Source organism: Sprattus sprattus (assembly GCF_963457725.1).
Source record: "Sprattus sprattus genome assembly, chromosome: 6".
Classification (NCBI taxonomy): domain Eukaryota; kingdom Metazoa; phylum Chordata; class Actinopteri; order Clupeiformes; family Clupeidae; genus Sprattus; species Sprattus sprattus.
In genome coordinates, this window is record NC_137925.1 from 18,531,880 (window position 1) to 18,544,379 (window position 12,500).

At 46.7% G+C, this 12,500-nt stretch overlaps 1 protein-coding gene across 4 annotated transcripts in view; it reads left to right on the top strand.

The window, feature by feature from the left end:
- limch1b (LIM and calponin homology domains 1b) overlaps window positions 1–12,500 on the top strand; it is a 99,927-nt gene that overhangs the window by 78,283 nt on the left and 9,144 nt on the right. For 3 of the 4 annotated variants that reach the window (XM_080840097.1, XM_080840098.1, XM_080840099.1), the window contains exons 9-14: window positions 1–365; window positions 2,687–2,722; window positions 3,957–4,083; window positions 8,688–8,845; window positions 9,520–10,003; window positions 11,384–12,028. The exon at window positions 1–365 is cut by the window's left edge and continues 10 nt beyond it. In XM_080840097.1, coding sequence (XP_080696223.1) covers window positions 1–365; window positions 2,687–2,722; window positions 3,957–4,083; window positions 8,688–8,845; window positions 9,520–10,003; window positions 11,384–12,028 — 1,815 coding nt within the window. The remainder of the gene's footprint in view (window positions 366–2,686; window positions 2,723–3,956; window positions 4,084–8,687; window positions 8,846–9,519; window positions 10,004–11,383; window positions 12,029–12,500) is intronic. The other variant, XM_080840100.1, reaches the window with a different exon arrangement.

Sequence of the window (12,500 nt, forward strand, 5' to 3'; positions counted from 1 at the left end):
CGTTCATGTTCTGAGGAATTCTACCGCACTTCCTTGACGACCAGCGCCATGTCAACCTCCATCGTAGTTACCATCCCACTCAGCCCCTCCCCTAGGGATAGTCCGGATCCTCCCAGGAAGTTTCCACCCCCAAAGGTGGATGGGGTGGGGCCTGGAAAGCGAGGGGGTGTGGCAGATGCAGGAAGGGATGACATGTGGCCAATGAGGACTCAGACCTCCCCCAAACAGGGAGGGGCCAGCCCCACTCACTTCCTGCCCGTGCCCGAAGTGGCAGCCAATCAGCCGGGCTGGACGGGAAAGGCGGAGTCCGAGACAGACAAACCAAGGAGGAGGCCCTCCTGGTTGGACGACGAGCTGTCGCCAACGTGAGCTAAACTCCGGCCGTTGCCCGTGACGACCCAGTGCATGTGTAAACTTTCCCTCGTTAGCACCTGACCCTGGGGCAGGGTTTAATCCCAATCTGGCACCGACCTGACAGGCCTGTGGCAGATTAGGACTCAATCCACATCAGAGTCAGCTGTTCTCAGGGCTGGCATGTCCGCTAGTCTTCCGGACATCTCAACACCGCTAACATAGCTGCAGACCCTGATCGCTCCGCCGTACATCCACACACCACCTCTGCCCGCCAGGCTCCCACTCAGAAGGTCATAAGTCTCTTCAGTCCCAGCCAACAATGGGGTTCATTATCATCATTTATATCACTAAAAGCCATTGGGCCATACAGGCTTTCTGAGCGATACTATTCAATTGGATTGAATTGTTGAGTTTAATTCTCAAACACATGATTTTAAGTTGCATTTTTAATGACTTGCGCTGTATGCCATATAGTGGGCTATTTGCTGCAGAGCCATGATTTGGATTGTAGTGGTGTTAATCTTCAGTAAAATTTCAAGTTAGGAGAAGCTAATGCAACAAAGCTTGTCACAGTTTCGATCCCTATTTAACTGGAACAGTTTTGGCTGCATAGACAAAGAGAACCCTTGTTATTTGGTTTAAGGCATTAAACCTATGGAGCAGACCAGTTTTCAAGAAGATCCACTTATTCCTTTCTGGGCTTTTGCCCATCTCTCCTTCGTGGTCGTTAACTGAACGTATATGTTAATATGGATGTAACAGAAATAACTGCATGAAGCCTGCAAACCGCGTGTCTTTCTGATAAAGGCTTGGCCAGAACTTCAAGGTGCCCGACAGAAGCACCATGACGTTATGTGCAAGATTACCTGCTCTAATGGCTTTTAGCGGCTTGTGTCTGGATGCTGTTTTGTGCATGGATGTGTCTGTCGTCGCCAAGTCAGGTCAGGAGGAGTGTTCAGTACTTAGGAAGTGTGTCTGAATTGTGCGTGTCCAAATACTGAGTGCGCTAAGGATGAATGGTCGCAGTGATATCGATTTTTAACTGAGTGCACGGGGTGACCTCCATGCTTTTCTAGTCTGACTTCACAAACTACTGAAAGTGCCATCTGCTGTTACTTGTCTCGGCCTTTGACCTCAGGAAGCAAAACAGCCATATTGTCATGGGTCCCATCATTGGAGTGTCTTGACAACTGTAATTGTAATTGCCAACTGGTATACAGTATGCTTTTAAGTGAGTAAATCATGTGTAAAATATGACAAGGGAAATAAGAGAATGGCGTGGTACCCAGAGACCCTATGAAGCATCCATAGTGCCTTATAAAGCAATCATAAGGCTTTCGGCATTTTAGTGCACACAGTATGAGAGACTTTTTATTAGACGTCAACTTTCTACCCTTAGAGCTGAGTTTAGGCTACTACTTCTGACATCATCATGGTGGTTTGGATGTTTACACCGGGATGCTCTGATGCCTTCTATATCCCCTTCCATAGGCTTTGAAGATGACAGTTTTACAGCAGCGAAAGGCCATATTTACATTTACGAGAGAAAGAACCACACACACACACACACACACACACACAAACACACACACACACACACACACACACACACACACACACACACACACACACACACACACACACACACACACACACACACAAACACACAAACACACACACACATGGCCTCTGTATAATTTTCGTCTTTTTACTCATTTTTTTGTCATTTCTGTCCATGTCCCTCCTTTTCTTGTGGCTGCTCTGGGGCAGACCGCAGGTTCCCAACGACACGGAGGACTGCTTTTAAGGGCCCTCTGTGGGCGCGGCGACTGGCGGGGCCTCCCACTGAACCACCCGTTCAGCTGGGGAGGTTACGGTATACAAGCCCCCGCCCGCCTTTGAAGTCAGCCGCCACCCTCCGAGTTAATAAAAGATGCACACTCTCTGGGACTAATTTGATCAGATCCCTTCCATGTGTGTGTGTGGTTGTGCATGACTGTAATATTCCAATACTGCTGTGTTATGATCTTCAGCTCTAATGTGTCGGAGTTTGATTACAGTGCCTCCTATGGGCTGGTAGTTGGTACTGCAGTTTGTTGCTGTGTCATTCTCCAGACCTTTCTATATGCCACACAGCAGAGCTCGCCTACCAAGATAGCATGTTTGCCATAGTGTGTTTGTTTCCTGTATTCACATATGATACACTTACAGTCCATATTCAAGATGTCATAGTGTCTTACACATACTGTTGTGTTTGTGTTGTGTGCTTCATTGAATATGGCTGTAAAACATTGTGTATGTGTGTGTGCTCTTTTTTGTCTTGCCCTCGAAGATTCAGCCACAGTGCTAGTGTGTCAGATGACCCAGAGTAAGTCCATCCAGTGTTCTGTGAAATCACACATTATTTCACACGAACCGCATGTGTGTGTCTGTCTCTGTCTCTGTCTCTGTCTCTGTCTGTGTCTGTGTCTGTGTCTCTGTGCGCTCACACAAACTACCTCTGTGCTCTGCATGTATCCACCTCACACATCTGACAGAGAGCTTTGTCAAACCAACCAGTATTAACCACACTTGGTGATGTCTGTGAACTGTGTGTGTGTGTGGTGGGAGGTGGGGCCTGGGGTGAGCGTGTCCATGTATATGTGCATATTCCTTTGTATTGGCTAACATCTCTTATATAATTACCCTGAGGTTGCTAAGATTCACTCTTTCTACTGGTGAAGTTTTTTAGTCTTATAACGTCTCCTCTGTTTAGAAGTGATGACAGAATTCTCAAGTCATTTCTCTCCCTTTGCAGTGTATCAGGGAGTTTTCTTTGGCCTTGTTGCGTTTCAACACAGTCATGTTACATAACATAAGCTTCTCTAATTCAGCCTTCTGAACATATTGATGAAAAGACTGAAGTCTGAAGAAAACCTTTAATGAAATATTGTATCCGAAGGGTCGGCTTGCCAAGACACAGGCTCTGTAGAGCTCATTAATATTTTTCTTGCATTTTTGAGTTACCACAGAATAGCCACTCTCCTGGCAAAAGCTCTGCATGCTCGCTGACGCTAACACACTAAACTGAAGCTCCGCAGCCTTGTGTGAGCTCCGTAAGAGTGTAAGAGTGTGCATTTCTTACAAGCTGCATGACCTGGATGAGGAGAGCAAAAATAAACACACTGCAGAATGTCACAAATTTCTCATTAGCCTTTAACAGAAAAAGCAATTTGAGCTATTTTACGGACACCGTTGCCATGGTTATGTAACCTGGCCTAGACAACAGATTTAGGCATTCTTTGAAATCCAAGATAAATTGGTGGGGTGAATTTCCACTGTTCATATTAATGCATTCTTCCAATTTGCTGTTTTTGTTCTCACCTACATGGTTTGGTTCCCCTCTCTCTCTCTCTCTCTCTGTGTGCCTGTCTCTGTTTCTCTCTCTTCTCTTTCTTTTTGTCTCTCTCTTCTCTTTCTGTGGCTCTCTCCCTTTCTCCCTTCCTTTCTCTTCTCTCCTCATCTTCTCTCCATTCGCTATCTCTTCCTTTCTATTTCCATCTCTCATCTCTATCTCTCCCTGTCTCCTCTCCTCTCTCTCCTCTCTCTCCCTCTCTGTGTAGGAGTGTGAGTATGATTGACGTGCGCTGTGAGGACGACGTGTTCCTGAACCCCCACAGTCAGGTGCGACATGAGCTCATGCACAACCAGTACAACCAGCTGAAGGAGGAGGAAGACCACTGGCAGGATGTGAGTGCCTCACAAACAAGCTCCTTAACACGCCTCACAAACATGCCCCTAAACACGCCTCACAAACATGCCCCTAAACACGCCTCACAAACAAGACCCTTAACACGCCTCACAAACAAGACCCTTAACACGCCTCACAAACAAGACCCTGAACACGCCTCACAAACAAGACCCTGAACACGCCTCACAAACATGCCCCTAAACACGCCTCACAAACAAGACCCTGAACACGCCTCACAAACAAGACCCTGAACACGCCTCACAAACATGCCCCTAAACACGCCTCACAAACAAGACCCTTAACACGCCTCACAAACATGCCCCTAAACACGCCTCACAAACAAGACCCTTAACACGCCTCACAAACAAGACCCTGAACACGCCTCATAAACAAGCTCCTGCACACGCCTCACAAACAAGCCCCTGAAAACGCCTCACAAACAAGCTCCTGAACACGCCTCACAAACAAGCTTCTTAACACGCCTCACAAACATGCTCCTGAACACGCCTCACAAACATGCTCCTGAACACGCCTCACAAAAAAGCTCCTGAAGAAGTCAAGCATGTTCACGACCTTGGTCTCCAATGAAAACAAGCCCAGTTTAACTAAAGCATATTGAAGCTGCTCTGGCACCAGTCAGACTAATGGCTTGTGTTGGTGTATCGCTTGCATGAGGGTGTGTGTATTTATTCATGTACGTTAGTCTTTGTATGTAGTTACTGGAGTATATGTGAGTATATTGGAGTATATGTGAGTAGTTCAAGTGTTGTGTTGTGTAGGGATGCACGATATTATCGGCAAGACATCGGTATCGGCAGATATCGGCTTAAAAACTGAATTATCGGTATCTGCAGATATGAACATTTCTGCCGATGTACCTGGCCGATAAAGTGACGTACAAATTATGCGCAGGCGAAGCAAATGTTTAGGTTACTATGAGCGCCAACATCATAATTCAACATGTCGGCTGTGTGGCAGTATTTCACTGTGTCAGAGCATGATACAAAAATGGCTATTTGCGGAGATTGTAAGGTGTCAGTGATGCGAGGAGGGGCCACACGGCACTTGTTTAACACGACCAATTTAATTTCTCATCTAAAGTGTCGTTTACATGGAGCCTAGTTTGTCAAACTGATACGGATAGCTAATACAGATAGCCCTATCATCCATACGAACACTCTCTATCCGTACCTCGTTTCTGCAACGATCGCAGTCCGGGGTAGAAAGTGAGTAGATTTGAATCGGTACGGGGGCTGGTGTTCGTCTGCACGGTTTCACGCAACCTGATGACGTCACTGCCCCACGTGATCTTTTCCGCCATCTCCAACCAGTATATAAATAACTTGTTCTCCCTCAAAATCTCACTCATGGTGGGCCTCGAATTCACTAACATTAACCCAGTCTTCTGATTTTTGATTAGCCCCCTATCTTGATCTAATTCTTCTTATTCAGACGTAACATAACTTTCATGACCACAAATATAAATTGGCCAGCGATTTAATTAGCTTTTTTATTCATAAATGTATGTAAAATGCTCGGAGCAATGCATCATGGGAGATGGGATGACAGACATGTCATGTTACTGTTCCAAACTCTTTATTATCAATAGAAAAAAGAATTCATTTTCGCATATCCTTTAGTCTGACCACTGATTTTATTAACCATCATAATGTAATGTTGTTAATTGGAGCTTGAATGTCTTGTGTAATTTGTTTATCCGTTTGCTGCTTCCTTTACCTTGTGCTTTTGAGTCTCTTCTTCTAGGTTTTTCACGTTTTTTCAGTTGTGTAAATAAAGCGCTAAAGCGCCACCCACAGGCGTGAGGTATGTACTACAGTCGGTTCACCGCAATCTGCTGCCTCCGTGTTTACGCAAATCTCTCGTTGCCAGCCTCCGTATTTACGAAATTAAAAGATTCGATTGGTGTGAAAAGTAAATCCGATTCGGAGGCCCTAGACTTCGTGTGCATAGCACCTAAAAAGCCATCATCCTGAATTACATGACGCATTTCTTAAAAGTAAGCCACAAAAACCGGCGCCAGCTAAGCCCTGCCAGCAGCCTCTACTCGCATTTGAGAAAGCTAAGACATTTAGCAACGACCACCCAAAGGTGAAAGCTCTGAACAAAAAAAATATTGAGTTTATTGCTCTCGACAACCAACCGTTTAGTGTGGTGGAAGACGTTGGCTTCAGCAGGCTATTGAAGCACTTAGAGCCACGTTACGATATGCCTAGCCGTCGCTATTTTTCTGATGTTGCCTTACCTGAACTTCAAAGTACGGTCTCCCATTACGTAGAGAAGCTCCTCACTGATGCCGTCCATATTAGTTTTACCACTGACATCTGGACATCTAGTGTGAGCCCTGTCAGCATGTTGAGTCTCACAGCTCAATGGTTAGATACAGAATTCATACTAAAAAAGGCTGTACTACAGTCGCAGGAGTGCTCAGGTTCTCACACAGCAGCTGCAATAGCGTCCGCTTTTGACGGCATGTTTGGGAAATGGAAAATAGCTAAAGAGACTGTGCATGTAGTGCTTCGTTACAATGCGCGCAACATGGCAAAAGCTATGGTGGACTTTGGTGTGCCAAGTCTCCCATGCATGGCTCACACGCTGCAGTTGGTTGAAGGTGTCCTGTCTCAGCGTAGCATTGGGGATGTCGTGGCCGTGGGAAGGAGAATAGTGGGACATTTCAAGCACTCACAGGTTGCATACAGTCGCTTAGAAGGTGTACAGAGGGAGCTCGGAATGCCAATAAAACGACTTCAACAGGATGTCGTGACTAGATGGAATTCTACATATTATATGATGCAGAGCCTAGTCGAGCAGAAGAGGGCATTGGGTGCATATGCCGCGGATTTCGAGCTTCCCGCAACTCTGACGGCAAATCAGTGGGGAATCCTTGAAAATATGATCTCTCTTCTCGCTCCCTTTGAGCAGCTGACCAGAGAAATAAGCTCTACAGAAGCCTCTGCTGCTGGGGTGATACCCGCTGTTGTGGCCCTTACACGACTACTCAGCCGGCCCAGTGACACAGACAGGGGCGTACAGACAGCCAAACATACCCTGCTGGAGGCTCTCACTAAGCGATTTAACGGTGTGCAACATGAGGCACTTTATTCGCTTGCAACAATGCTTGACGCTCGGTACAAAGATCGCTACTTCGAGTTGGAGAAGAGCAGTGTTCGCGACCTGCTTCTGAAAGTCTTGAATGAAATGGATAGCAGTGGTGATAGTGACGAATGCGATACGGGGAATCCTCCAGAGAAGAAGACCCGGTCAGAAACGCTGCTGGATATATATGATGAAATTCTGGAGGAGAACATGGTGCCTGAAGGGCAAGCCACAGCCGAAATCGCGTCACAGGTAGGCTTGACGCCTTAACTTATACACTAGGCTATTAAACTATCGGGCTTTACATTTATTCATTTAATGTATTGCTTTTTCATTGCCAAAACTGAGTCTGCTATTTCTGTTATTTTGTAGGTTCACATGTATCTAGCTGAACCCACAATTCCCAGGACTGCCAGCCCTTTTGAATACTGGCGAATCAATCAAGCCCGTTTCCCTGCTCTTGCGCGTGCTGCACGCAAGTACCTGTGTGCACCCAGCACAAGCGTCGACAGCGAACGTTTATTTAGTGTTGCCTCCCACGTGATCGATTAGAAGAGAAATAGGATAGCCTGTGAAAAGGCAGAGATGCTGATATTTGTTCGGGAAAACCTTCCTATGATGTTAGACAAGGGTGGTGACTAAAGTTTATAATGAATAATGAAACCACTGCATAGATCTGTTTGATTTGGTTTTCAGGTTTTTAAAACTCTAAGTTAGGCCTACTCAGCTGAAGTTTATTATTTTTTTTACAATTTTACAGCCCAGCTGAAGTTTTTGAAGGTCTCAGTCATTTTACTTTACATTTTAAGTTTACAGAGTTACAGCTGCATTTCTGTGCATGTGTCATGTTGTGTAAACAAAGATTTAAGTTAATAAATGTTCATAAATCTGCCATATTTGAAATAAATTCAATAGTTTTCATGAGTGAATGTCTATTTCTAAAATTACACAAATCAAGTTTTTAATGTCCTGTATCTACAGCAAGTACCCTATCATAATAACAGATTAATTCTAGTACAGGAGAGACTTTTCAATAATTAAAAAGCAGAGGTGTATATATCGGTATCGGCATCGGCAATCGGCCAAAATGAGCTTGTAAATATCGGGATATCGGATATCGTGCATCCCTAGTGTTGTGTGTTTTATGTGTGTGTGTGTTTGGTGTGTGTGTTTGGTGTGTGTTTGTTTCATGTGTGTGTGTTTGGTGTGTGTGTGTGTTTCATGTGTGTGTGTTTGGTGTGTGTGTTTCATATGTGTGTGTTTGGTGTGTGTGTGTGTTTGGTGTGTGTGTGTGTTTCATGTGTGTGTGTTTGGTGTGTGTCTGTTTAGTGTGTGTGTTTGGTGTGTGTGTGTTTCATGTGTGAGTGTTTGGTGTGTGTGTGTTTCATGCGTGTGTGTTTTTATGTGTGTGTGTTCATGTTTGTGTGTTTCATGTGTGTGTTTTTGGTGAGTGTGTGTTTCATGTGTGTGTGTTTTATGTGTGTCCCAGGACCTGGCGCGGTGGAAGAGCCGCAGAAGGAGTGTGTCCCAGGACCTGATCAAGAAGGAGGAGGAGAGGAAGATGATGGAGAGGCTCCTGAGCGGAGAAGAAGGCCCGTCACAGCGGAGGAAGAGCATCAAGACCTACAAGGAGATTGTGCAGGACAAGTGTGTTAAACTCCTCCAAACACACAACACACTCTCTCACTCTCACACATCGTGATGAATAAACTCCCTCAAACACACTCACTCTCACACTCTCTCCCTCTCACACATCGTGATGAATAAACTCCCTCAAACACACACACTCTCACACATCGTGAGGGAGCAGAGTGGTATCTCTGCTTTGGGTTTTTTATGGGACTTTTTGTTTTGACTTTCTCTAATGTTATTGCAGTGGAGTATCTGCCTGGATCTGACCTTCAGTATTGGAACTTCTTCTAAGGGGCGGATAGTCGCTCTCTTTTGTTGTCATTTCCTTCAAGATTCATGTTGATCTAGGTTCATGTTACTGTTTGCCTGTTTCAACTCACTTTGTTCTCCATTTGAGTGTTTGTTTTTCACCGTGTGTGTGTGTGTGTGTGTGTGTGTGTGTGTGTGTGTGAGAAAGAAAGAGAGAGAAAGAGAGAGTCAGAGAGGGAGAGAGAGAGAGAGAGGTGGAGAGGAGAGATATAAATAGAAAGGAAGAGAGAGAGAGAAAGGAGAGAAGAGTGTGTGTGTGCAGTTGTATATGAGTGTGTGTGTGTGTGTGTGTGTGTGTGTGTGTGTGTGTGTGTGTACATCATTTTCAACATTTTCTCAAACATTCTCTCTCTCTCTTTCTCTCTTTCTCTCTGTCATAGGGAGCGTCGTGAGCGTGAGCTGCATGATGCGTACCGGCGAGCTCGCACCCCTGAGGAGGCGCACCAGGTGCTCCAGCGCTTCGCCCAGCGCTTTAGCATCAGTGAGTCCGTGCTGGAGCGCCTCCAGCTGCCCAAACTCCTGGAGCGCAGCATCTCCGCCGACCCCTCCGCCCCGTTCGCCGCACACCTGCCCTCGCTCGCCGACTTTTGTGACCTCTTCGAGCCCTCGGACCAGGACGACGACGGCAGCGTTGGAGTTGGTGGTGGCAGCGGCAGCGGTGGTGGTGGCGGTAGTAACCCCATGCAGTACCTCCGCCAACAGTCGCTGCCCGCGCCTAAGTTCACCTCCACGGTGGAGGCCATGGTGACAGGATTCAACCCGGCTGCTCCGGAGCGCCCCGTGAAGGCCGTGCCCCTCCTGGCGCCCAAACCTTACGCCCCCCAGCGCAGAACCGGGGACCGGGTGGGGGACAAATCAGTGAAGGTTAGTGTTATGCAGTTCTGTTTAACAAACATACAGTGCACATGCTCAGCCTGTTCATCTGGGTTATGCTTCGGGAAGGCTGGTGAGTGGCACACTAGCGCCCCCTTCTGGATGGGTTGTGTTCTGTGGGGGGAAAAAAGTGTAAGTTGCTGAGTGTAAGTAGGTAGGTAGGTAGGTAGGAAGGAAGGTAGCCAGAGGAGTAGAAGGGGGACAGCAGTGAAGATGAGGATCAGTAGCTGCGTCAGTGGCTCCATTCCCCTGTCTTTGACTGTATGGTCACAGGGGTCATCCGTAGTCCCCTTACCTCACTCACCTTTAAGCCACCTGCCACCATGTTTGTACATGGAGGGTTTTTGTACCATACACAAGTTTTTGGTATTAAGCAGACACTTTTGACCAGAGCCAAACAATAAATCATAGAAATCACAGAAAATGGTGTAAAATAATACATAATAATACATTCTTGTGTCAGTGTCAGTCAGTGTGTTCCTAAAAAAAAGACAAAAAGACAAGCATTGTTCAGTAAGGTCTCAGTCTCAGTTGTCCTCCATAGCAGAGGCTGAGAGGGGGTGGAATTACCATGAAAAATAAATGCAAAACCAAGTAATCTTGAGGGGGGGGGGGGGGTGGGGTGTGCTGTACCTTAGGATTTGAAGTAAATTTCATGTGGAAATGATATTCCAGAAAGGAATGCCATTAAAGGCCCTATTTCACAAGGAAGAGGCGAGGAGAAGGAGGACTTCATCAGTCATCGTCTTTTTTCACAAAATGGCTGTTATTTTTCCGCTGTCCCTGTTTCTGTGTCTGCGGTGGCGGGTGGAATGCGGTAGTGTCAGTGCAGTGGGAGGCGTGTGAAAGAGCGACTCTGTTCTGGCTCTGACCTGGACAGTGACGCGTCGACAGCCCCTTCCTCACGGAACACTCTCGCACCACCCAGGCTTAGGGCTCCGTGGAGCTCGGCCGACCCACAGAGAGTCTCCATTCAGCAGGCTTGAGTTACGGCTTGAGTTACGGCCCCGAGCCCAACAGAGAGCCATTGAGCTCAGCCTCACAACTCAACTCAACTGGCCAACTGTCAGGCAGACCTAGAGCAGGTTATTCAGTAAACTAGCAGAGGAGTTGTCCTAACATTTTTCTTTTTCATTTTTCCTTCCTATCAGTTATAATTACTTTATTATACACTGGTTTTACGGTAAGCAATTGTCAGTTTATTTGAGGTATACATTTAATTAGTGTGTGTGGTCACTGGTGTCTGGCCAGCTTACTGACAGGTATATTTCTAATGGCTACTGCCTTGAGTGTGATTTAGTACAGCCTCTTGATCGGCCTCTCTCTGCCTACGTCTCTCTGCCTAACCGTCTGTTAAACATGTGTGTGCAGGTGGACAAGATGCTGCGTTTGAACGGAGAGACGGAGGACAAGATGGAGGAAAAGGAAGAAGACCGAAGAGAGGACAGCCCTTCTCCCCTGCAGTTTCTTCCCTGCCCTGTCTCTGATGACATGGAGACGCAAGAGTCCAGAGTCACATCCTCCTCATACTCCCCTTCCTCCTCCCCGACACACGCTCCGAAACAAGCGTCTCCTCCACACGCTTCGAAACAAGCGTCTCCTCCACACGCTTCGAAACAAGCATCTCCTCCACACGCTCCGAAACAAGCGTCTCCTCCACACGCTTCGAAACAAGCGTCTCCTCCACACGCTCCGAAACAAGCTTCTCCTCCACACGCTCCAAAACAAGCGTCTCCTCCACACGCTCCGAAACAAGCGTCTCCTCCACACGCTCCAGACACTGCCCCTCCCTCTGACTCACACACCAGGGGGAGCCCTGTGAGGTCTGTGGAGGAGGAGAGAACTTCTGAGGAAACGCCGTTAGTGGAGGAGACACCGCCACTGACGACGAGCCAAGACCAAGCGCCAGAGCCCCAGGAGGTGGACGAGGGAGGACCACCAGAGTCCCAGGATGCACTTGGGCAGCCCGAGAGTCTAGAGCCGACGGCCCCCAGCAGACCCTCGTCTCTGCCCACGGTCAGACATAACTTCAGCAGCATCACACACCAAAAACAACTGGTTCATTTACCTGCCTTCCTAAGCCCTTGCAGTAGTACTGACATGGAGCTCTGAACTCTGAAGAACTCCATAGAACTCTGTATCTACAACTCTCTATCTTTTAACTCTGACTTGTGACTTGAACCTCTTGAATTTGAGCATATTCTGCCTGTGGTTTGGTTAATAAATCGGTATCATTTGAACAGAATGTAGAGTGTGCTACGGGTGGAAGGAGAATAATATTATGGGAGAGACTAGACTCACAACACAACAGGCGTTGCATGCAAATGAGTTTGCCATGAGGGAATGTGATTTAATGAATATTAAGTGCCTGCATATAAGGCTTTCCAGAAACTAAATTGAATCTCGTTGGAATATATGATCACAGCGCTGAGCTTGGCAACATTTCTGTTTATGTTAAAATAACTTTAAAACTTTGGAAATGTGCATT